This window comes from Plecotus auritus (genome assembly GCF_963455305.1).
Source record: "Plecotus auritus genome assembly, chromosome: 3".
In the NCBI taxonomy this organism is placed as follows: Eukaryota; Metazoa; Chordata; class Mammalia; order Chiroptera; family Vespertilionidae; genus Plecotus; species Plecotus auritus.
In genome coordinates, this window is record NC_137772.1 from 62,338,931 (window position 1) to 62,362,617 (window position 23,687).

Consider the following 23,687-nt stretch of genomic DNA (forward strand, 5'->3'; position numbering starts at 1 on the left):
CAGTCACTGAGGGACCTAAAAAAACGTTGCAAAAACAGGTACAATCACATTTTTATGTTGCAGGGACTTTATTCAGTTTCACTTGATGATCAGATAGTCAGGTCTCCCCCCCAAAAAACCACTGGCATTGTCCCACAATGAATCTGAATGTAATTTTACACATGGCTTTCTAGCTCAGTTTTTCTGGGGAAGTGGAAGAGTGGAGGGCACCCTGGGCATCACTGCCTTGTAGTATCTTACACATGGGTCAAATGATTGAGAAGACATCTTTAGATGGAAAATACTCTATTTTTGAGGGAGGCAGGAAGGATGGTGCATGATTCAAGTTATGATTTTGCACCTAAGGACATTGTAACTTTTTTCAGAAATCCCAGTACCCCAAAATCCAAACAGTTAAAACAAGTAAGTAGCAGTTACAAAGATGCCTGGGTTTACAAAAAAGCTTCAGCAGAGGTTTTTCTTTTAAATAATCATCTACTACTACTTTACACTTTCCTTATTGGGTTGCACAAAGCTATTTACAAAGTTCAGGAGTCTATCCACCTTATAAAGGAGAGGCGGTTTTTTAAAAGTAGTAACTCATTTTTAGAAAATACATTTTAAATCTAAAGTTCATCCGTAATCCCTGCGTTAACACGGTCACCTGCTGGTATATTTCCTTGCTGTTTTTAAAAACGCCTTACGTACACAGGTACGCGTCCTTTCAGAGCCTGTATTACCTCCGGGGTTCCGAGGCGCAGGCGTGGCACCCGCGCGGAGGTGTGGCCCCCGTGCCAGCTGTCCGCGCCCCTGTTTCTCCCTGGCCCTGAACCGGCTGCCGGGCTCCGCGGGCTCCAGACACTCCTTCCTTCTTTCTGCCCGCTCCCTAAACTTTCCAGTTTCCACCGCAGATTTTCTCTTAGGCTCCAGTCCTCCCACTACGGATTCAAATCGAAAAATCCCTAAAGCTGGAGGAGGACGGCACCGACTCACCCTACGGAACCAGAAGGCGGAAGGCCCCGGCTGCACGGGCGGCGCGTGGGAGCGGCCCACTCCCGCCCTCGCGCGGGGAGGCGCCGGGGAAAGCGCGCGCCCGCGACCCCGGCGGGCGCCATTTTGGAAACGGTGACTGGGCCGCGGCGCGGGACGTTCGCGGCGGCCGTAGCTCGCAGAGGGCCGTCTCTCAGAGCGACGAGGGCTCCCGGGAGGAGGACGCGGACAGCGCGGGACTGAGGAGGAAAGCTCCTCGCTGGGCAGCCGGAGCCGCAGAGGTGGAGCCGCACTGGCGCCCGTCGCGGGACCAGCGCCTCGGATGCGGGCGGAGCGCGGGGGGCCGCGTCGGCCGGAGCCGGAAGCGCGGGGCCAGGGTGGTCGCACGTGAAAGCCGCGGACCCAGCCGCCGCCGTCCCCGGAGCCCGGGGTAGTGCGTGGGGGAAGCCGCCCGCGACAGCAGGTAACGGCGAGAGCAGAGCCGGAGCCCGCGGCTATCGCGGGGCCGGGCGCTCTGCCGACTTGGTGGGCGGCTCGGCGGGCTGGCGGCGCGGGGGTGGGGGGTCCTGGGCGCGCGCGAGCTCCCTCGGAGCGCCGGGCGGGGCTGGGGGCGCGGCCGGCGCCCGGACCTTGGAGCCTGCTTGGGGGCGGTTCCCCGCTTGCCAGCTTCAAAACATGTCAACCGGGCGAGGTGCGTGTGCGGGCACCGTGTCGCTCGCGCTCAGCCAGGCTCTTCCCGGTGTGGGCTACGCCCGCGCTTGTAGCGTGAGAAATGGGGGGCTTTAAGATGTCAAAACACACAGTGCAGGGCAGGGCGCCTGAGGAATGTCAGGAAAGGCCCGTCCGTGGAGGGCGAGCGGGGAGCGGGGCGGGGCCGCGGAGCCAAGTGGAAAACTTGGTCAACTTGCGCTGGGCAGCTTCCCTGCTCGTGGCCGCAGGAGGGGCCGCAGATTGGGATGGGAAGCGGCCTATTAAATGGTTGGCCTGCGTCTCCGAGCTAAGAGCTGAGATTATAATTATTTTATTGCTGATGATACCCAGTCGAATGGCCCCGATCTTTAAGTTAGTCTTATTTATTTTTTTTTTTTTATTTATTTATTTATTTATTTATTTATTTATTTATTATTTTTACCATCCATGAAATAGCTATAAAATTGCCATCGCTCCCAGTTATCTACAAATGACCACTAGGCAGAATTTCATCACGCTTTCCCCACCGTCTAGTTCTGAGAGTTAATCTCTTTCCACGGGTTTATTCTTGTATTCCAGCCAGAGAGTGCGTATTAATTTTAATGTTATTCAAAGGAGAACGTAAATGGAAAGGAAATGTGATGCCAAAACAAGCTGTTGAGAGTTCAGTAGAAATGAGCTTTTAAAATTACCACAAGCGCAGGGTACTGAAAGTGCCTAATGCAATGAGGGACACAAAGTGAGTGTTCTCTTCTGCTCTTCACCTGATGATGAAGTGTGACTGCTCCTTTCAGAGCGTGTGGAAATGTTAGTTCTGCAACTCCCTGTACTGCTCAACTAGTCTGCAGTCTTTCCGCATTAGTTTGCTTTTTGGCCCTTGGTAGGAATATCAGTCCCCCACCAAATGCTCTGGTGGCCTAAGTTGCATTAATAATTTGGGGCCAGAAAAAGTTGCAGTTTGAAATTGAACTCCCAGAGCCCTGAAGAGATTTGGTTTTGCTGCTCTACAAAGTCTCTTTGACATTTATTGTCCAGCTTCCTCTCTGCCCTTCTCTTTATTTATTTTTTAAATATATTTTTATTGATTTCAGAGAGGAAGGAAGAGGGAGAGAGAGAAAAAAACATCAGTGATGAGAGAGAATCATTGATCCGGCTGCCTCCTGCAAGTCCCTTCTGGGGATCTAGCCTGTAACCCGGGCATGTGCCCTTGACCAGAATTGAACCCAGGACCCTTCAGTTCACAGGCCAACACTCTATCCACTGAGCCAAACCAGCTAGGACTGCCCTTCTCTTTAATATATGAGGTGTTTCACTTTGACTAAAAGTAGGAAATAGTTCATTGATGTAAATTCTTTGCAGACTGATGGGTGTTTTGAATTAACTTTTTAAAATATATATATATATATATATATATATATATATATATATATATATATATATATATTGATTTCAGAGAGAGGAAGGGAGAGGGAGAGAAACATCAGTGATGAGAGAGCATCATTGACGTGCTGCCTCCTGCACACTCCCCACTGGGGATCCAACCCACAATCCGGGGATGGAACCCTGACATCCTGGTTCATGGGTTGACATGCAACCACTGAGCCACACTGGGTTGAATTAACTTCTGATATAACAGGGCTTCATATGTAAGTAGATTTAATAAAATGCTTTTGAAAGCAATGTACATTTTTGCATTGATAAATGAAATCATCTTGGAAAAAATTGATACTTAAAAATTTTATTAGGTACCCACTGTGTTCTGTTATTTTCATGCATAAATGAGGATGATGCAGAGACCATTTTTATTGGCATTTGGCCTTAGAGTTTTTTCCGTTGCTAAATGTACTACAATTCTGACATATTACAATCATTATATATGATAAATTACACATTTTGTTTGGTTATAAACTAGTAAATGCTTAAAATATGCTTTGATGGTCATTTAGTCTTAATATCTAGGTGAAGAGATACTATTCCTTAGTGTTGCATACTTGTTTTTAGTATGTCAACTTTTCTCCCCTCAACTTGGAAAGGTATTGAAATATACTTTTTTTAAAACAACTGTAATAGACAAAAGAAAGTATCTATTGTTAGGATCAGCAAAGTATTAACAAAGATATTTGCTTGGATAAGACTGTCATTTTTGTTTGTATGTCCATATACTCTAAAGTAAGATGAATCATTCCATTTTTAAGTTGAACAGTTCTGGTTTTAGAAGACTTTTCTCCAGAAATAGGCGATCAGCATTCTATGATAGAGAGTAGAAATTATTAAGATGGCTTCATTCTTTTTTGAATCTCTGTATCTCAAAATTCTGAAGAGTTTTAAATAGCCAGAACAGAAATTACAAGCCCTGGGTAGCAAACTCTTTGTTCTTTGACCCAAATTTTATATGCTAAAATTAAAGTAAGCCTTCAGGATAAGTTAAAGCAGAAAAATGGGTCATTATGACAGTGTTATTTGAACCTGTAGTAGGACATCATTATTGGGAGAGATTTTTTTATATTAAAGGTTACATTGTACTTTATACTATCTTTTCTTTAAACACATTTTAAAATATACATTCATAGATTCACACGTAAGTTTTAGTCTTCCATACAACTACCCTTTTTTTATGTTTTTATTGATTTCAGAGAGGAAGGGAGAGGCAGAGATAGAAACATCAATGATGAGAGAGAATCATTGGTAGGCTGCCTCCTGCAAGCCCCCTGATGGGGATCAAGCCTGCGGCAACCCAGGCATGTGCCCTTGACCAGAATCGAAACCGGAACCCTGCAGTCTGCAGGCCAATGCTCTGTCCACTGAGCTGGGGCACAACTACCGTCTTGCCATCACCTCTGTCATTCTGTTTTTTCCCTTCTCCTCCCCTTGCTCAAAAGGATATACATCATTCGCTTAACTCACATAGCTGGAAATAGGAGCAATGAGGAAAAGGCAGTTTATTGCACATGTGCTAAGACCTCCTGGGCTGATTTTAATGCCATAAAGACCAAGGGGTCTCTGTCATTCCCTTTTCGTGCATTCCCCAGTACTTTTTCACAAATGTTGGATTTTCTCTCTATTGGATAGAGAGAAAATCTGGAAACATAATTGGTTAAGATTCGTGTATTTGCACGTCCTTCGTCCCACACAGGAGTTGGAAATTCTTACATGCTAGTGTGCCAAGAAGAGAGTTGGAGCCAGACATCCTTTTCAAAAACAACGACTCCAAATCCAACCCATTATCATGCCAGAACTGCTGTCTAAAGACAAAAGAAAAGTATTGCAGGCTCTGAAGTAAATAGGACCCATTTAAGTTTAGAGCCTGCAATACTTTTCAAAAACAAAAAAAAGCCAAATCGAAACAAGATCTTTTTATCTGATTATAGTATTTATTGAAATTAAAATAAATGTATATAATATAGAGAAGCATATTGGCAAAAAAAAGTTCACCTGTAATTCCACCACTATTAAATCCCAATATAATACAATATTCTATTAATATAATTAATATAATCCACTATTATAGTTAGTTAATACATTAATGTGGTGAACCTACTTCCAGTGTGTGTTTCTCATACATATATGTGTATTCTTGCACTCTCACGCACACACTTGGTTTTAAAACAAACATAGGGTCATTTTTTTTTTTTTTTTTTTTTTTACTGTGTCATGTACTTATATGTCTTTAATACTGGACTGCTTTGCTGTAACTGAGTTTAACAGTCATCTGTCTCCTTTCAAAAGCCCTAGTACTTTTTAATTCCTCACAAGAATCCTATGTGTTATCTTCATTTTACAAACTGAAGCTCAGGGAGGTCAAGTAACTTGTTCAAGGCCACATAACCAGTGAGACAGGATTCAAACCCAGGGAGCTTAATTCCAGAGCCACACCAGTAAAGTGTCATTGCAGGTTCTCTTTTAGTTACTTGACTAGAACGTTTTTTAAGAATTGGTTTTAGAGGAAAGGGGGAGAGAGAAATTGATCGGTTTCCTCCCGTGTGTACCCAGACACGGAATTGAACCTGCCACCTTTCAGTGTATAGGACGACACTCCAACCATCAGAGCCACATCAGCAAGGGCAGTTGACTATATCTTTTAAAACATAAATTCTTGCCCTAACCGGTTTGGCTCAGTGGCTGGAGCGTTGGCCTGCGGACTCAAGGGTCCCGGGTTCAATTCTGGTCAAGGGCATGTACTTTGGTTGTGGGCACATACCCAGTGGGGAGTGTGCAGGAGGCAGCTGATCGATGTTTCTCTCTCGTCGATGTTTCTAACTCTCTATCCCTCTCCCTTCCTCTATGTAAAAAATCAATGAAATACATTTTTTTTAAAAAAATAAATTCTTGGTTTTGTTTCAAAATCATAATCAACTTTCCCATCCAAATAGTACACTATAAATACAAATGTTTAAGCACCTGTATAAAATTTGTAAGATGATAGTTGGTCTCCACTTGTGTTTTCATTATATTTTGTTTTGATATTCTCTTGGAATTACTGGCCTAGTTCTTTCTGCACACATCTCAGTGACAGAAAAATGCATTTTGAACTTACTTTCTTCAGAAGTTTAAGTATGAAAAAAATTATGCATTTTTCTGAATAGGATGAAACGAGGAGGAAGTGATAGTGACCATAATTCATCAGAAGAAGATATTGCAGAGAAATCCAAGAAACTGAGGACTACAAATGAGCATTCTCAGACTTGTGATTGGGGTAATCTCCTTCAGGACATTGTTCTCCAAGTATTTAAGTATTTGCCTCTCCTTGATCGGGCTCATGCTTCACAAGTTTGCCGCAACTGGAACCAGGTATTTCACATGCCTGACTTATGGAGACGTTTTGAATTTGAACTGCATCAGCCAGCTACATCTTATTTGAAAGCTACACATCCAGAGCTGATCAAACAGATCATTAAAAGACATTCAAACCATCTGCAATATGTCAGCTTCAAGGTAATACTTTAAATCCTTCTTTTAAAAAAACAAAGCATATTAGTGACCTTTGTATCCTAAATCAATACATCTCCTCATGTCTTTGAAATACTGCTTTTTAGGGAAACGGCTTAAAGATTTAGATTATCACGTTCCTTAAAAGTTGTAACAAATAATTATACTTGAGCTTAATTACTCCATTTTATTATAATTATTAATAATTTCTTAAAAGAGCAAAAGCATCCACTAAATAAGCGTAAATCATTGACCAAAGCTGTCAAACACATTAAATTATCGCAAACAATTTGAGGGAAAAGAAATGTACAATAATATTTCTTTAAATGTGGAGATTATGACTGACTTAACACTTAATTCTTGTTTCTACCTAATTGGGACTGAGTTTGCTTATCGATGGCTTTATGATATGGAACTGCAAAGAAAAAAGAGATAGAGAGCTTTTATGTAAAAGATTTAAAGAATATTATTTTAGAAAGATATAGAAAAAGGTACATGGAAGAATGCCAAAAGAACTGTTTGTTGTTGTTTTTTTTTAATATATTTTTATTGATTTCAGAGAGAAAGGGAGAAGAAGAGAGAGATAGAAACATCAATGATGAGAGAGAATCATTGATTGGCTGCCTCCTGCATGCCCCCTACTGGAGATTGAGCCCGCAACCCGGGCATGTGCCCTTGACCAGAATTGAACCCGGGACCCTTCAGTCCTCAGGCTGACACTCTATCCACTGAGCCAAATCAGCTAGGGCTATTTGGTTCTTTTCATTGCTGGAAAGGACATACTGAAATCATGCAGTGATGAGATAAATGAAGTGGGGTGACTTTTTGAGATGTCTAGAATTTAAGGAATCACAGTGGTTTGTATAAGTTCAGAGGTTTGTAATGTTTTATTTTGGGATGAATAATGAAATATGGGCATGTTTATTTACTAAACTAGAGGCCCGGTGCACGAAAATTGTGCACGGGGTGGGGGATGCCCATCAGCCCAGCTTGCACCCTCTCCAATCTGGGACCCCTAGAGGGATGTCCTAATGGGCAGTTGGACATCCCTCTCACAATCCAGGACTGCTGGCTCCCAACTGCTCGCCTGCTTGCCTTCCTGATTGCCCCTAACCGCTTCTGCCTGCCAGCCTGATCACCCCCTAACGGTTAGGGCCTAACCACTCCCCTGCCAGCCTGATTGATGGCTAACTGCTCCCCTGCCAGCCTGTTTGCCCCTAACTGCCTTCCCCTGCATGCCTGGTCACCCCTAACTGCCCTCCCCTGCAGGCCTAGGTCCCCCCCAGCTTCCCTTCCCTGCAGACCCAGTCACACCCAACTTCCCTCCTCTGCCGGCTGGGTCACCCCTAACTGCCCTCCCAGCAGGCTTGATCACCCCCAACTGCCCTCCCTTGCAGGCCTGGTCCCTCCCAACTGCCCTCCCCTGCTGGCCTGATCGCCCACAACTGCTCTTCCTTGCAGGCCTGGTTCCTCCCAACTGCACTGCCCTGCTGGCCATTTTTTTTTTTTTAAATATATTTTATTGATTTTTTACAGAGAGGAAGGGAGAGGGATAGAGAGCTAGAAACATCGATGAGAGAGAAACATCGATCAGCTGCCTCCTGCACACCTCCCACTGGGGATGTGCCCGCAACCAAGGTACATGCCCTTGACTGGAATCGAACCCGGGACCCCCCAGTCTGCAGGCCGACGCTCTATCCACTGAGCCAAACCGGTTTCGGCGCCCTGCTGGCCATTTTGTGGTGGTCATCTTGTGTCCACATGGGGGCAGGATCTTTGACCACATGGGGGCAGCCATCTTGTGTGTTGGAGTGATGGTCAATCTGCATATCACTCTTTTATTAGATAGGATAGAGGCCTGGTGCACGGGTGGGGGCCAGCTGGTTTGCCCTGAAGGATGTCCCGGATCAGGGTGGGGGTTTCCTTGGGGTGTGAGGCGGCCTGGGCAAGGGGCCTGTGGTGGTTTGCAGGCCGGCCACGCCCCCTGTTGACCCAAGCAGCAGCCCTAGGATCTGGGATTTATTTATCTTCTACAATTGAAACTTCGTAGCCTTGAGTGGAGCCAAGCCTTCTGCTCGCTCAATGGCGGCAACCATTTCTATTGGGATTTATGTATCTTCTATAATTGAAACTTTGTAGCCTTAAGCGGAGGCCAAAGCAGGCCAGGGCTGCAGAAGCTTGGCTTCCTCCATCGCCGCGGGCAAACCTAGCCTCCTGCTCTCTCCAGCTCCATGGCTGCTGCCATTTCTGTTGGGCTTTATTTATCTTCTATAATTGAAACTTTGTAGCATTGAATGGAGGCCTGGGCCGGCAAGAGCAGGCGGAAAGCTTGGCTTCCTCCATTGCCAGGGAAACCCAAGCCTCGCTCCTGCTCTCTGTGGCTGCAGCCGTCTTTGTTGGGTTTATTTGCATATTCCCTCCTGATTGGCTTGTGGGCGTGGCTTGTGGGTGTAGCGGAGTGATGGTTAATTTGCATATTACTCTTTTATTAGATAGGATGAGTAACACTGCTAGTTATTACTGAAAAGTAACACTGAATACCTGATTTAACTATAGGTGTAGCAGTTATTAAATAGGTAAAGTTAAACCTAGATAAAACAGTGATTCTTACCCAGAGTTCCTTACCAAAACTAAAGTCTTATCTGCTCCCAAGAATGTCATTCCTTCAAGGGAAATGACCAGCTTATTTACCCATTATGTGTCCAAGGATGAGGAAAGACCTGGTGATGGGAATGGTTGGGTGTATAATGGCCTTCCCAGAAAAATACATAAAGACTCTTAGGCCTCTGAGGGTAAGATTGCTAGACTTAGCAAATAAAAATAGAGGATGCCTAGTTAAATTTGAGTTCAGATAATCAACAAATAATTTTTAGTATAAATATGTCCCTTGCATTATTTAGAACATACTTTATACTTATTCATTGGATGTCCTGTATGTTATTTGGCAACCCTAACTGGGGGAAAGTGTGGGGAAAGATAGGAGGATCAAACAAATAAAAAGCTGGGAACTTCTCATGTGTTGTCTCTCCTCTGCCTCCTGGTTTAGAAAACTCAAGAGCCTTCCCTATGGTTTCAGTCATCTTTGAGTTGTCTAAGAATGTTCTAATGGTAAATCCTGTAAAAAGAAAAAATTAGTATAATATGTTCATCACATAGGTCAAAAGTCCAAGTCCATCCATTGGATTGGCTGGGTCAGTGTTAATCTTTTACAGCCCCGTGATAATTCAGCTGTGTCCAATTTGTGTAATCCTCACAAAACCATTTATCCTAAAAGTTTAAACATTTTTATTTTATTGTTTATTTTGCTGAGGAAATAATTTCTGATTTGCAAAAAGAGCCACATCACAGGATTTTTCTGACCTCTCCTGATAGGCCAAAGAGGTAAGCAGTCCGTTATTGGTGTAAAACAGGGATTCTCCAACTTTAGGGGCAATCAGAACCCCCAATAGTGCTTGTTGAGATACAGATTGCTGACTCCCACCTCCAAGGTTTCTGATTCCGGTGGTCTGGATTGACCATGAGAATTCACATTTCTAACAACTTTCCAGGGGATATTGATGCTGCTGTCCAGGAACCACACTTTGAGAACCACTGGTGTAGAGAAACTTAGCCAAAGGATATTTATTATAAACGGCTCTGAAACTTTAACATAAATCAGTACAACAATTGTACAACCAGGTCCTCAGAACATTTTGGGGTTAAGGTAATGTACATCAATCTGTAATTAAAGTAACAACAATACTTTTAACTATTCTGTTTTAAGATGCTTTTAAGCCCACAGAACAACTTCCTTTTTGAAGAAAAAGAGCGCTTGAGGAGGTTTTTGGCCCTGTTACCCTTCTGCCTAGATATATCTAAGAGAAGAGTGTGTAGGAGCAGGTACTTTCAGATTTTCATGCTTGACGGGTTGGAGTCCCTTATTTCACTTTGCATTTATTTTTTCAGTAATATTGATGGTGAATCCCCAGTTGTGATTTATTTGAACCTTCTAAGTAAATACTTCAGTTTCTTGTGTCTTGAAACGTGTATCATATTATACATAATGTATTTATATGTATGATTGTACCCATTATCAAATATATAATTATTTTTCAAAGATAAATGTTATGCATTTCATTAGGTTATATAGTCAGTTTGGAATAAATAAACTTAAAGCCAAGTTCTTTCAACATTAAATACATACCTTTTCATAATGAAAGTTAAGTTTTGACAGTTGCCCTTATAATTTCTTAGGGTGACTCAGAAAAGTCCTAAAAGAGACAAAGTAAAACTGAGAAACAAGTATATTAGAAAAAGAGACGTATAGGTGTGCCTTTTTGGACATTCGGAGCCGATTGGTGACAAAGAAAAGTAGACAGTGTCAGTATTGAAAGCAGGTATACCGTAGCTTGCTTATAAAAATCTTCTGATAAGTGTGTAAAGATTTATTCTTAAGCAAAGTTAGTGTCAGTACAGGTTGGATTAATTTACAGATTTTATTTAAAGAAAACTTTTTTTGGTGAAGGGTTAGGTTGATAGGCATATTCATGTGTGGGTGGGTGAGCAAAAGAATATAAATTCTTTAAATTATAATGCAATAAACTAATAACTATTTTTTGCTTTTGTAAAGTTAAGAAATGCACAGAGTAATGTAAATATACCAATGGGTAAATGGTGTTTTCTTTTCTAAGGTGGACAGCAGCAAAGAATCAGCTGAAGCAGCTTGTGATATATTATCACAACTTGTGAACTGCTCTTTAAAAACACTTGGACTTATTTCAACTGCTCGGCCAAGTTTTATGGATTTACCAAAGGTACCTTGCTGGTTTTGTTTTATTAGCTGCTACTGAGAAATCATTGAACCCTATCCATTTCTTATACTGACATTGGGAATGTAAGAAGTAGTAGTACGATAGAAAATCAGTTACTATTTAGAATGTTAATAGGATTTTTTAAAAAAACTTTTTCTTTTTTTATGAGTAAGGTTGAAGAGTGAATGAATTTGCAGAGGTTTCTATGGAAAGTTTTAAAAGAGACAAAGTAAAACTGAGAAACAAGAATCCTATATAATAAAGAGGTAATATGCAAATTGACCCTTACTCCATCACGCTGTCACAAGATGGCTGCGCCCACAGCAGAGGCGGGGTTCCCGTAACGAACAATCAGCAGGGACCTGAGGCTGCGTGGCGCCAGGCCAGGGGACCTGAGGCCACGCCCCTGGCCCAGCGGGGCTTGACAGGGGACCTCAGGCCGCGCCCACCACCCCAGCGCTGGGCCAGGGTATCTGAGGGTGCACTGGGGACCTGAGTCTGCGCCCTCCACTCAATGAGGCTTGACAGGAGTGGGGTCGGCCGGGTCTAGGTCTCATGTGATTTCAAGGTACACGCGGGTGGGCAGGGACTTGACACTGGGTCCCGAGGCGTGCCCCAGACTCTTGACAGGATGAAGATTTTCATACACATTTTACTAATTTTCTTTCATCTCTGACACTTCTATTATAGAGAAAGGGCAAATAGCAATATTAAAATGTTTTCTCTAGTTAATTCCCTTTTAATATGCATGAAATTTGTGCACCGGGCCACTAGTATTAGAAAAAGAGACATAGATGTGCCTTTTTGGACTTTCAGGGCAGATTGATGAAATTAAAAATCAAAGAAAAGTAGACAGTGCCGGTATTAAAAGCAGGTTTAGCTTGCTTATAAAATCTTCTGTTAAGTGCATAAAGATTTATTCTTTAAGCAGAGTTAGTATCAGAATAGCTTGGATTAATTTACAGATTTTATTTAAAGAAAAATTTTTGGTGAAGAGTTAAGTTGATATATATTTATGTTATGTTTTAAGATGATCCTACATGTAATTGGAACTAGTCTCTCTAATAATATTTCTGTTAAAATAGAAAAATAAGAAGTGTGCATTTTTAGAAAGACAACTAATAAAGGCCCTTGGGTATGTTAGCTAATATTTAGTAGGTTATTATCCAACAGTAATTTGAAAAGTGGATATTTTGGAGTGCATCACAAACTAAAATGTAGATATCCTTCTAAAACACCTAACAGTTTAATTTACTACGATGATTCAGAGAGAGATTTTACTAACTTGAGTGTATATTATAACCCAGGTGGTTCAATGGAGTATCAGTAACAAATATATCACTGTTAATTTCCAAGTCTTAATTGATTTTCAAAAGGTTCACTACATACCTGCATTTGAGATAAAATGTTTTCTCATCATATGTAAAATAAGGGAAATGGGCAAGAGCATCTGTTCATTTCATCATTTTAAGATTCTAAGTACATAAGTTCACTATTGTTCTCAAACTTAATGTTTGAATTTTGGATTACTACTCCTATTTCAAATTTTCCCTTCCTAAGAGCAATCAATCATAAAATGGTTCAAGGACCTCAGTCTAAGAAGCACTTAGTTACCTGCTACAGTAGCACCTTGTTCAAGCATCATGTGGGAAATGTTCTGAATTGATATTTTTATGTACATACCATAGTTAAAAAATAAATATACATATAGTATATGTATAAAATAAAACATTAAAAGTATGTTGAACATAATTTTTTTTCATTACTCAGGGTTATCATTATGCATAATTAGTACTGATGCTGTACTTAACGTGTAGTAGTTTTGTCTTTGGGAATTATTGATGAACTAGAGGCCCAGTGCATGAAATTCGTGCACAGGGCAGGGGGCCCTCAGTCCGGCCTGCACCCTCTCCAATCCGGCCTTCGCGCACTGCCCACCGGCTCAGAGCAAGGCACCTGGCTTCGTCGCCTTGGGCAGCACGCTGTGAGCGGGTGGGCAGCGTGCTCCCGGCAGGTAGGCAGGCGTCCCACCCCACCCACCGGCTGCTCCGCGCGCTGCCCACCAGCCCAGAGCAGCTGGGGCGGGGCAGGACGCCTGCCTTCATCACTGTGGCAACGACGCAAGCGTCCTGGCCTTGCTCCCGCCATCTTTGTCCCAGAGTGGCCCTCAATTTGCATATTCCCTCCTTATTGGCTGTGGGTGCTGCCATCTTTGTCGCAGAGTTGCAGTCAACTTGCATATTCTCTCTTTATTAGATAGGATGGGCCTCAGATGCTTGTACTGTTTTTATTTTTTCTTTTCCTATTAGGGCTTCTGTAGAGATTGAAATAGAGTGTCGCTATAGTTTGGAAATCCTGTGAGAACCAAAAAGAACATGAAAAAAGTATATTTAACCAAAGCTAAATCTGAGGGAAATGGGAAAATGAAGGCAGTGATGCAGTTATGAGTATACTAATGAAGAAATGTGATTGTATAAGATATAATTGAGTTTGATATGAAGACATTAGCATTTAAATAGTAAAACAGTTATTTAATTACAGTACAAAAAAAAGGGATGTGACTAAGAAGATAGTGTTTCATTGTCGGGTTGACCCTTGAACAACATGGGGTTGGGAGGACCCGCTCCTGAGCATTCGAAAATCTGGCCCTTGGCATGTGGGGATTTCCAGCTGTGGATCGAATGTAATTGATCCATGAACAACACCAGTTTAACGGCTGCGCAGGTCCACTTCCACAAAATTTGAGATTTTTCAATTTAAAAAAAAAATCCACATATAAGTGGCCCTGCACAGTTCAAACCCATCTTGTTCAAGGGTCAGCTGTACTTTCTGGCTATTAGCCTGCCCTCTTCCCAGTTTACTACCGAAGTAAATTTATGAAGTTAAATGGAAGGTCAGATTGGCTCTGTGGAGAAATGTTTGACCAAGTATTGGCCTCTCTTTCCTCTCCTGGATTATTTGTCCACTGGTTATGGCTTCTTAGTTTTTATTCAAAGTCATGCTTTTGACCATGCTTTTGTTTTAAACCTTTTTTTAAAATCCTCATCCAAGGCTATGGTTTTGTTGATTTTGAGAGAGAGAGGGAAGGAGAGAGAAACAAGGAAACATTGATTAGTTGCCTCCTGTCCTCACCCTGACTGGGGATTGAACCTGCAACCTAGGTATGTGCCCTGACTGGGAATCAAACCCACAACCTTTTGGTATACGGAATGATGCTCCAATCAACTGAGCCACCCGGCCAGGCCTTGACCATGCTTTGATTCCTGTTTCCCTACAGTGGTTCCTTTACGTCAGATTGTGACCAACTGATAACTTAGGATATGTTTATAATAATGGATGGCTATTAATTGTTATATTTGTGGGAAAATATGTTAAAATAGGCTTGAAAATATAGATAATTTAACATATTTAAAGGCATTTTTAAACTTAAATTTTATTTAGGTATGATTTTTATTTTATAATCAAATTTTATATAAGTTTTTATATTCCAAATAAGTCTTTCATAGGTTGTGAGTTGGTTGTTATTTTAATTTTTAATGATTATGCTAATAGTTATTACTGTTTTAATGGTCATTACTATCAGACAAAAAAATAATGCAATTTACAGGAGAGTAGGGTTTCAGATAAGGTGATGTGAAATGTCTAAGAGGTATTATCAACCTGAATTCCAGAATTTCTCTTTTTCCTTACCAATAATTGTTGTGATAGAGGCACTCATCCTGAGGCTTGAAGTCTTTTTTCCTCCCAAAGGTAAAAAGGTGCTTCAACAGAGTGAAGGAGATGCTACCCCTAAAATAGTTATGAAATAATATCATTAGGGTTCAAATATGTGTATTATGACAATTCCTTCAATTCTCATTTGTAGAATTGAAACAATGTTGTATTTTTTTTGCTTTTCAGTCTCACTTTATCTCTGCACTGACAGTTGTGTTTGTAAACTCCAAATCCTTATCCTCGCTTAAGATAGATGATACCCCTGTAGATGATCCATCCCTCAAAGTACTGGTGGCCAACAACAGTGATACGCTCAAGCTGCTAAAAATGAGCAGCTGTCCTCACGTATCCCCAGCAGGTATGTTTTGTTTTTGCCAGGTAACATTTTAGTAAATGTATTGATACGTTTATCAAATTAAGAAAAACTATGCTCACTAACCTTGAAGGTGAATTAATATGATTATTCTCTTTTACATAAGTGTGTTTTGTTTGTTTTTTTTAAATATACATATATATTTTTATTGATTTCAGAGAGGAAGGGAGAGGGAGAGATAGAAACATCAAGTGATAAGAGAGAATCATTGATCGGCTGCCTCCTGCACTCCCCACACTGGGGACCGAGCCTGCAATCCAGGCATGTGCCCTTGACCGGAATCGAACCTGGGACCCTTCAGTCGTAGGCCAATGCTCTGTCCACTGAGCCAAACGATCTAGAGCTACAGAAGTGTTCTTAATGTCATAAATCAAATTTTGTAGCATTGACACTTCCAAATTATTTTCTAATCCTATTCAGCAATTTGTATCCAACCTGTGTTAAAAAAAAAAAAAAATGGATAAATTAAGAAAATGAAAGGCCAAGATGAGGTCTGCCTGAGGTGCCCATTTAGATAAAATAGAACTTTCTCTTACTACATTTGAGCTAACAGGGTAGGTTTTGAGTCTGTGTAATCTCATAATTGGTTTTCTTCTCGCTATGTAGAGCAGAGGAGTTGTGCTGAAGTTGTTGCCTTACATTTTGCAAGATAATGCTTTCCCTAGGTTGAAATTTGGAGCCAAAGGCCACTTCAAATGGGGGAATAATCTACACTAATAAAATAAATATGCAAATTGACCATACCTTCACGATGCCCACCAGCCAAATCAGGAGTGAGTATGCAAATTAACTCAACAAAGATGCTGGGTTAATTTGCATATGCAGGTGCGGAGCGAAGACTGAAGAGGCTTGGCTTCTCCACTGTGGCGGAGCTGAGAAGCCAAGCCTCACTGCAGCCAGAGCAGAGAAGCCTCAAGGCTTGGCTTCTCAGCTGCAGCCAGAGCAAAGGCCTGGGTCCCGGGTGCCGGAGGAAAACCGGTGCCTATTGCACAAATATTCGTGCAACGGGCCTCCAGTAGCATTATAAAATCTCTTTACGCTTCTCATATAGAATTTAAGTATTGTACCTTATTCAGTTTTATATCATTTAAATTCCAAATGGCTTGTATTATAAAGTAAGTATACAATACTTTGTACTACTCTCTGATGCTTCACTCCTGACTCAACCTCCCACTGTTGACTTTCCTCCCAATCCTTTGGCTGTTATTTGGGAAACCTATTTTTAAGGAACAGTCTTAAATTCTTGAACTCTTTACAGAACACTTCCCACTTTCTTGCCATAACTAAAGCCCAGCTTTTCCCCAAGAAAATTAGTCTCCCTTGGATGGAGATATTTGCTCATTCTCCCCTATCTCCCATACAGAGGATTTTGGTGATGGGAATGGCTAGGTCTCTTGCAATACAATGGGCCCTCCATATCCATGGATTCTGCATGCATGGATTCAACCAATAGTGGATTGAAAATATTCAGGAAAAGTAAAAAGCTGATGTGTACTGTGTAGTTTGGCCTATGATGGCTGCAACGTCTGTACTGAACATGTACATATTCTTTTTGTCATTATTCCCTAAACAATGCAGGCTAATAACTACTTATATAGCATTTCGATTGTATTAAGTATTATAAGTAACGTAGAGGTGATTTAAAGTATATGGGAGGATGTGCGTAGGTTATAAGCAAATATTATACATTTTATATAAGGGACTAGAGCCGTAGTCGGCACACTGTGGCTCGCAAGCCACATGCGGCTCTTTGGCCCCTTGAGTGTGGCTCTTCCACAAAATACCAGGCCTGGGCTAGTCTATTTTGAAGAAGTGGCGTTAGAAGAAGTTTAAGTTTAAAAAATTTGGCTCTCAAAAGAAATTTCAATCGTTGTACTGTTGATATTTGGCTCTGTTGACTAATGAGTTTGCCGACCACTGGACTAGAGCATTTAGTGGATTTTGGTTTCTGCAGGGGGGACGGGAGGAGTGGTATGGTATTGTGTGATTGTCCTGGAACCAACCACCAAGTGATACCAAGGGATGACTATATTTTCCTAACTTCTGCCACTTCTAGATTATCACAAAATATGATAATCTAAATGAAAAAGAATGGGCTTTGGCAGTTACTTCTTATGTAACCTTGGTCACATTTTACTATCTACTGTATAGATTGCTCTGAGAGTAAGGTTCATAATTCAAAGCTTCATCGTGTACAAGGCCCTTTGTATCCTGATCTCCACCTATCTCTTTAATTATGTTAGCTGTTCACTCACATGCAGCTTTTACTTGAGCTCTATGTAAACTACAGTTCTTTATACCTGTGTGTCATCAGAACACTGTACCTAGTGGAATACCTGTTTTCCCCCACTTCATCTAGATTCTAGATAACTCAAGCTCAGCTTTCAGAATTCAGCTCAGGTGTTTGGTTTTATTCCTGTTTCCTCCTCCTCTCTGTTTTAGCTACCCTGTTGTTTCCATAGTACTCTGAACATAACTCAGAGCACTGTGTGAGAGCCTTTGGGTCTCTGGTTTCTCTATGAGAGTGAGCTCATTATTCTCTTTATCCCAATACATCCCACGTTTATTTTATTAAATATACACATCAGTTCTGATAGTATGGTATAAGCTTGCTTAATGTGACCTAATGACTTTTGGACTAGTTGTTCAGGAAGGAGATGGAGCACTTGTAATACTTTTTAAAAATCCTCTCCCAAGGATATGTATGCTTTTATTGATTTTAGAGAGAGAGGAAGGGAGAGAGAGAGACATCAATGTCAGAAATAGCAACCGGTTACCTTCCATACACACTTGGACCAGGGATCAAACCTGCAACCTAGGTATGTGCCCTGACCAGAAATCTAACCTCCAACCTTTTGGTGTACGGGACGACATTTTAACCAACTGAGGCACCTGGCCAGGGCTATAATACTTTTTAATTTAAGATTATAAATATAAAGAACTTTAATTTAAAATTTAACATGTTATATATTTTCTATCCATGTTTTGTACATTTAGACAGTTTCTCTAAGTTGAAATTACAGGCTATTTTCTATTCTGCTTTCTTCACTGAACATCTTATCAAACTTTTTTCCCATTTTGTATAGTCCTTATAATTGTCTATTATGGGGCCTCTAGGGACCATTTGACACCTGTATCTTGCCTCTTTGATATCATACTCCTGATTTTCCTCTTTCTTCTCTGATGGTTTCTCCTCTGTTTCCTTTGCTGGGTTTTCTTTTCATTCCTTAAACTTTGATGTTTCACTGTCTTCTGCATTGGATCCTTTTTTGTTTTACTGTGTAAACTTGGCTCTGTTCTCATTACCTATGGCTTCAGTTACATTCTATATGTTAATACCTCCTACTTTTGGTATCTCTGAAACTCTAGAGCTGTGTATTGAGCTGTAATGGCCCAGTGCCTCTAGAATGTCTCACAGGTACTTCAGACAAATGAACTTCCTTTTTTTCCCCTGTCCAAATTTGCTTTTCCCTTTTTACCATCTCATTGAATGGCATCCGTCTAGTTGTCAGGGACCTGATAGACATCCTTGATTCCTCCTACCTTTACTTTGTACATTTCTTCCACTGCGGTGTGATATCCCTGAAGTATGCCTTGAATCTCTGTGATGCAATAGAATGAATGTTTGTGTTGTTCCCTCTCCCTCAACCCCAATTCTTGTATTGAAACCCTAATCCCCAATGTGATGGTATTTGGAGGTGGGTTGGTAGATAATTAGGTCATGAGAGTTGAGGCCTCATCAATAAAATTAATACCCTTATAAGAGAGACAATCTCTCTTTCCACCATGTGAAAACATAGTGAGAAGTGGCCATCTACAAGTGGGGGGTGGGGAGAGAGTTCTGCCCCTCACCCAAACCTGATCATGCTGGCACCATGATCTTGGACTTCTAGTCTCAAGAACTGTAAGAAATAGATGTTTATTTTTTAAGCCACTCACTTCTGTTAAGTAGCCCAAACTAAGACACTGTACCTTTCTTTATCTCCACTCTGACTGCTCTAGTCCAGGCCCTACAATCTTTGGGCTATACCCTCTTAACTGATTTCCTGACTTGCAGACTTGCTCTTCTCTAATCTGATTTCCATTCTAAAATATAAATCTGATGGTTTTTTCCCTCCAGTTTCTTTAGAAACTTATTACTGTGCTTTAGATAAGATCCAGACTCCTTACTGATATCCTATATGATATGGTCCTTGCCTGTCTGTTGGGATTCAACCTTTAAGATAATCTCTTACTTGGATAATCTGTATTGAATTTCTGTCAATTCTTAGAATGCTTGTGTTTTCTTCCATGTTTGGGTGTTGATACAGGAAATACCATTCACTTCATTTCTTCACTGGGTTTTTAAAGGGGTCATGCTTGGATAATCTTGTTTCAAAGCCAACTATGCTGTCCTATATAATAAAAGAGTAATATGCAAATTAACCATCACTCCGCTATACCCACCAAGCCACGCCCACAAGCCAATCAGGAGGAAATATGCAAATAAACCCAACCAAGATGGCTACGGCCACAGAGAGCAGGAGGGAGGCTTGGGTTTCCCTGGTAATGGAGGAAGCCAAGCTTTCCGCCTGCCCTTGCCAGCCTAGGCCTCCACTCAAGGCTACAAAGTTTCAGTGATAGAAGATACATAAATCCCAACAGAAATGGTGGCAGCCACAGAGCTGGAAAGAGCAGGAGGCTAGGGTTGCCCCTGGTGATGGAGGAAGCCAAGCTTCTGCAGCCCTGGCCAGCCCAGGCCTCCACTTAAGGCTACAAAGTCTCAATTATAGAAGATACATAAATCCCAAAAGAAATGGCTGCCGCCACGGAGCAAAAAGAAGGCTTGGCTCCGCTCCAGGCTACAAAGTTTCAATTATAGAAGATAAATAAACCCCAGATACCAGGGCCTCCACTTGGGTCACCAGGGGGCGTGGCCAGCCTGCAAACCACCACAGGCCCCTCGCCCAGGCCACCCCACACCCCAAGGAAACCCCCACCCTGATCCGGGACATCCTTCAGGGCAAACCAGCTGGCCCCCACCTGTGCACCAGGCCTTTATCCTATCTAATAAAAGAGTAATATGCAGATTGACCATCACTCCAACACACAAGATGGCTGCCCCCATGTGGTCAAAGATCCTGCCCCCATGTGGACACAAGATGGCCACCACAAGATGGCCAGCAAGAGAGGGCAGTTGTGAGTGATCAGGCCAGCAGGGGAGGGCAGTTGGGGGGACCAGGCCTGCAGGGGAGGGCATTTGGGGGGGACCCAGGCCTGCAGGGGAGAGCAGTTAGGGGGGACCAGGCCTGCAGGGGAGGGCAGTTAGGGGAAAACAGGCTGGCAGGGGAGTGGTTAGGGGGTGATCAGGCTGGCAGGCAGAAGCGGTTAGGGGCAATCAGGAAGGCAGGCAGGGAGGCGAGCAGTTGGGAGCCAGCAGTCCTGGATTGTGAGAGGGATGTCCGATTCCCGTTTAGGCCCGTCGGACATCCCTCGAGGGGTCCCAGATTGGAAGAGGGTACAGGCTGGGCTGAGGGACATTCCCCTCCCCCGTGCACGAATTTCATCCACTGGACCTCTAGTATAACATAATCATGGGAGTGGTATCTTAATCACATTTACAGGTTCCAGGGATTAGGGCGTGGAATCTTAGGAACTACTTTGAGAATTAAGGTTTGCCATACTGTTTTAGTAATTACTAGTAAATGGTATCTCCTGGTTTCTTTTATTTGCATCTTAGGTTACCATTTCCCATGTGTTTGTTTTTATTTTATATCAGGTTTATTAGATTGCAAAGAATGAAATGTGTTCAGGTTACCTTGGGTGGTCAGGGTTTATTTTATAGTATATACACACCTTGTGGAGACAGAAACTTGGCAGTGACTGAACATTAAAGCACAGATGTCTTTTACTCCCTCTTCTGGTGATTCTCTTAAACTGGCTATTCCATTTATCTCTTCACTGATTCTGTTGCCCGTATTCTCCTCCTACTCTTATAAAGTTTTTGGCTTATTGGTGGCCTTAGTATTGTCACTCCTTAATCAGTAACTACTGTGTTTGAATTCCAGTTATGCTCTTTGAAGTTAGCTGCCTCAACTTCAAAATAGGATATTTACCTTTCTAGACTTTTTTATTTGTAGGATAACATATCTAGTACCTAACATATCATTGTTGTACAATAGATAGTAGATAATATGATGTGAGTTTTGTTGTTCCTATTCTTGTTTCTGAACACACAAAGGAAATGGTTTGAATGGCTCACTTTATCAAGTAGTATACCAGTATATAGGGTGTGTCTTACTAAGCCACTTTGGAGATCAGATATTAGCCTTTGGTAAATCATCTGCTGGTAGGGGTTTGGAGCAGTTTTGAAGCATAGTGCCCTACGCATTGGAACCATTTAAGGAACTGCTTTGTGTGTAAGTTAGAGCTTTCAAAGACATAATGTATATTTCCACTAATGTGAGTTGGTAATTACCTTTTGACTCATTTATCTTGGTATTTTTTTTCTTAGAAATGTGACATACTTATGTATAATATTTAGCAGTTAAACTCTGCTCATTTGATGAAAATCTCTTTATTTTTTAAATATTTTATTTCAAATGTTTTATTTACATAAATCATATTTTATATGGTTTCTACCTTATTTTCATTTTAATTAAGATTTATTAAGGTTTTGAATTTCAAAAAATGCCCTTTGGCTTCTGTTGCAATGATCATATAATTTTTCTTGCCTTATCTATAAGTTTATTGTTAGTAAACAGTTTCTTAAAAAAATATGGTACTACATTACTGGGATAAACCTTGCTTAGTCATTGTATATTTTTAAATGACACAATTATTTATTAATTTTCCTGAGTTGATAAGTGAGCTTTATTTCTTTCTTAGGTGTCATTTAAATTGGTCTCATTTTCTTATGGACAAAATTAGTAATATTTAAATATTGGTAACTTACCTTATGCTAATTCAATCATATAACTAAATTTTAAATTGTATAGCTTTGTGTAAGGGAAGTATGGTAAGATTTTATTGTGGGACATGTACTTGATTATATTTTTGAACAGATGATGACCTTCTGCAGAAATTTGTAAATAATTAGGTCTTTTTTCTTCCAAGGTATCCTTTGTGTGGCTGATCAATGTCATGGCTTACGTGAACTGGCCCTGAATTACCACTTGTTAAGTGATGAATTGCTGCTGGCTTTATCTTCTGAAAAACACGTTCGATTAGAACATTTGCGCATTGATGTAGTCAGCGAGAATCCTGGACAGACACACTTCCATACTATTCAGAAGAGCAGCTGGGATGCTTTCATCAGACATTCACCCAAAGTGAACTTAGTGATGTATTTTTTTTTATATGAAGAGGAATTTGATCCATTCTTTCGGTATGAAATACCTGCCACCCATCTTTATTTTGGGAGATCAGTAAGCAAAGATGTGCTTGGCCGTGTGGGAATGACATGCCCTAGATTAGTTGAACTAGTAGTGTGTGCTAATGGATTACGGCCTCTTGATGAAGAGTTAATTCGAATTGCAGAACGATGCAAAAATTTGTCAGCTATTGGACTAGGGGAATGCGAAGTCTCATGTAGTGCCTTTGTTGAGTTTGTGAAGATGTGTGGCGGTCGCCTGTCTCAGTTATCCATTATGGAAGAAGTATTAATTCCTGACCAAACGTATAGCTTGGAGCAGATTCATTGGGAAGTGTCCAAGCACCTTGGTAGGGTGTGGTTTCCAGACATGATGCCCACGTGGTAAAGACTAAGCGATGTAGGGAATGATGAATAGCTCCTTAACTTTAAGCATATTGTATTATAACAAAAGTCTATTTCCTGTAGCTCTGATATAATTCTATTTTGTGGAACAGAAATTTAGTATCTGTATTGAGTATATAAGGACTGTTTATTGGAAGACCCATGAATCATTTTTGGTTGGAAAACTTTGTTTCTTTAGTCAGATTGCAGATTTTTTTAAATTTGGTTCAAATCTGAAACCTGTTATAAAGATTGAATATTTTACAATCTGAAGGAACAAAACCTATACACTGAGTGGCCAGATTATTATGATCTCTGAATGCATAATACTGGCCACTCCGGGGGGGGGGGGGGGGGGGGGGGGGTGGGTGTGTGTGTGTGTGTGTGTGTGTGTGTGTGTGTGTGTGTGTGTGTGTGTGTGTGTGTGTGTGTGGTGTGTGTGTGTGGTGTGTGTGTGTGTGTGCGCGTGTGTGTGTGTGTTAGAGGCCCG

General features: G+C 41.4%; 1 protein-coding gene across 1 annotated transcript; it reads left to right on the forward strand.

The window, feature by feature from the left end:
* Window positions 1–1,089: 1,089 nt before the first annotated feature.
* Window positions 1,090–23,344, forward strand: FBXL3 (F-box and leucine rich repeat protein 3). Its single transcript, XM_080658848.1, has 5 exons — window positions 1,090–1,432; window positions 6,243–6,591; window positions 11,256–11,378; window positions 15,276–15,447; window positions 22,558–23,344. The coding sequence occupies exons 2-5, from the start codon at window positions 6,244–6,246 to the stop codon at window positions 23,199–23,201; spliced, it is 1,287 nt and encodes a 428-aa protein (XP_080514974.1). The 5' UTR covers window positions 1,090–1,432; window position 6,243; the 3' UTR covers window positions 23,202–23,344.
* The last annotated feature ends 343 nt before the right edge of the window (window positions 23,345–23,687 follow it).

Excerpts from the sequence above, each read along its gene's own strand:
- FBXL3 (XM_080658848.1), top strand. The coding sequence starts at position 6,244 with ATGAAACGAGGAGGAAGTGATAGTGACCATAATTCATCAGAAGAAGAT. Across the intron at positions 6,592-11,255 it reads TGCAATATGTCAGCTTCAAG|GTGGACAGCAGCAAAGAATC; the intron begins GTAATACTTTAA and ends TTCTTTTCTAAG. Across the intron at positions 15,448-22,557 it reads TCCTCACGTATCCCCAGCAG|GTATCCTTTGTGTGGCTGAT; the intron begins GTATGTTTTGTT and ends TTTTCTTCCAAG.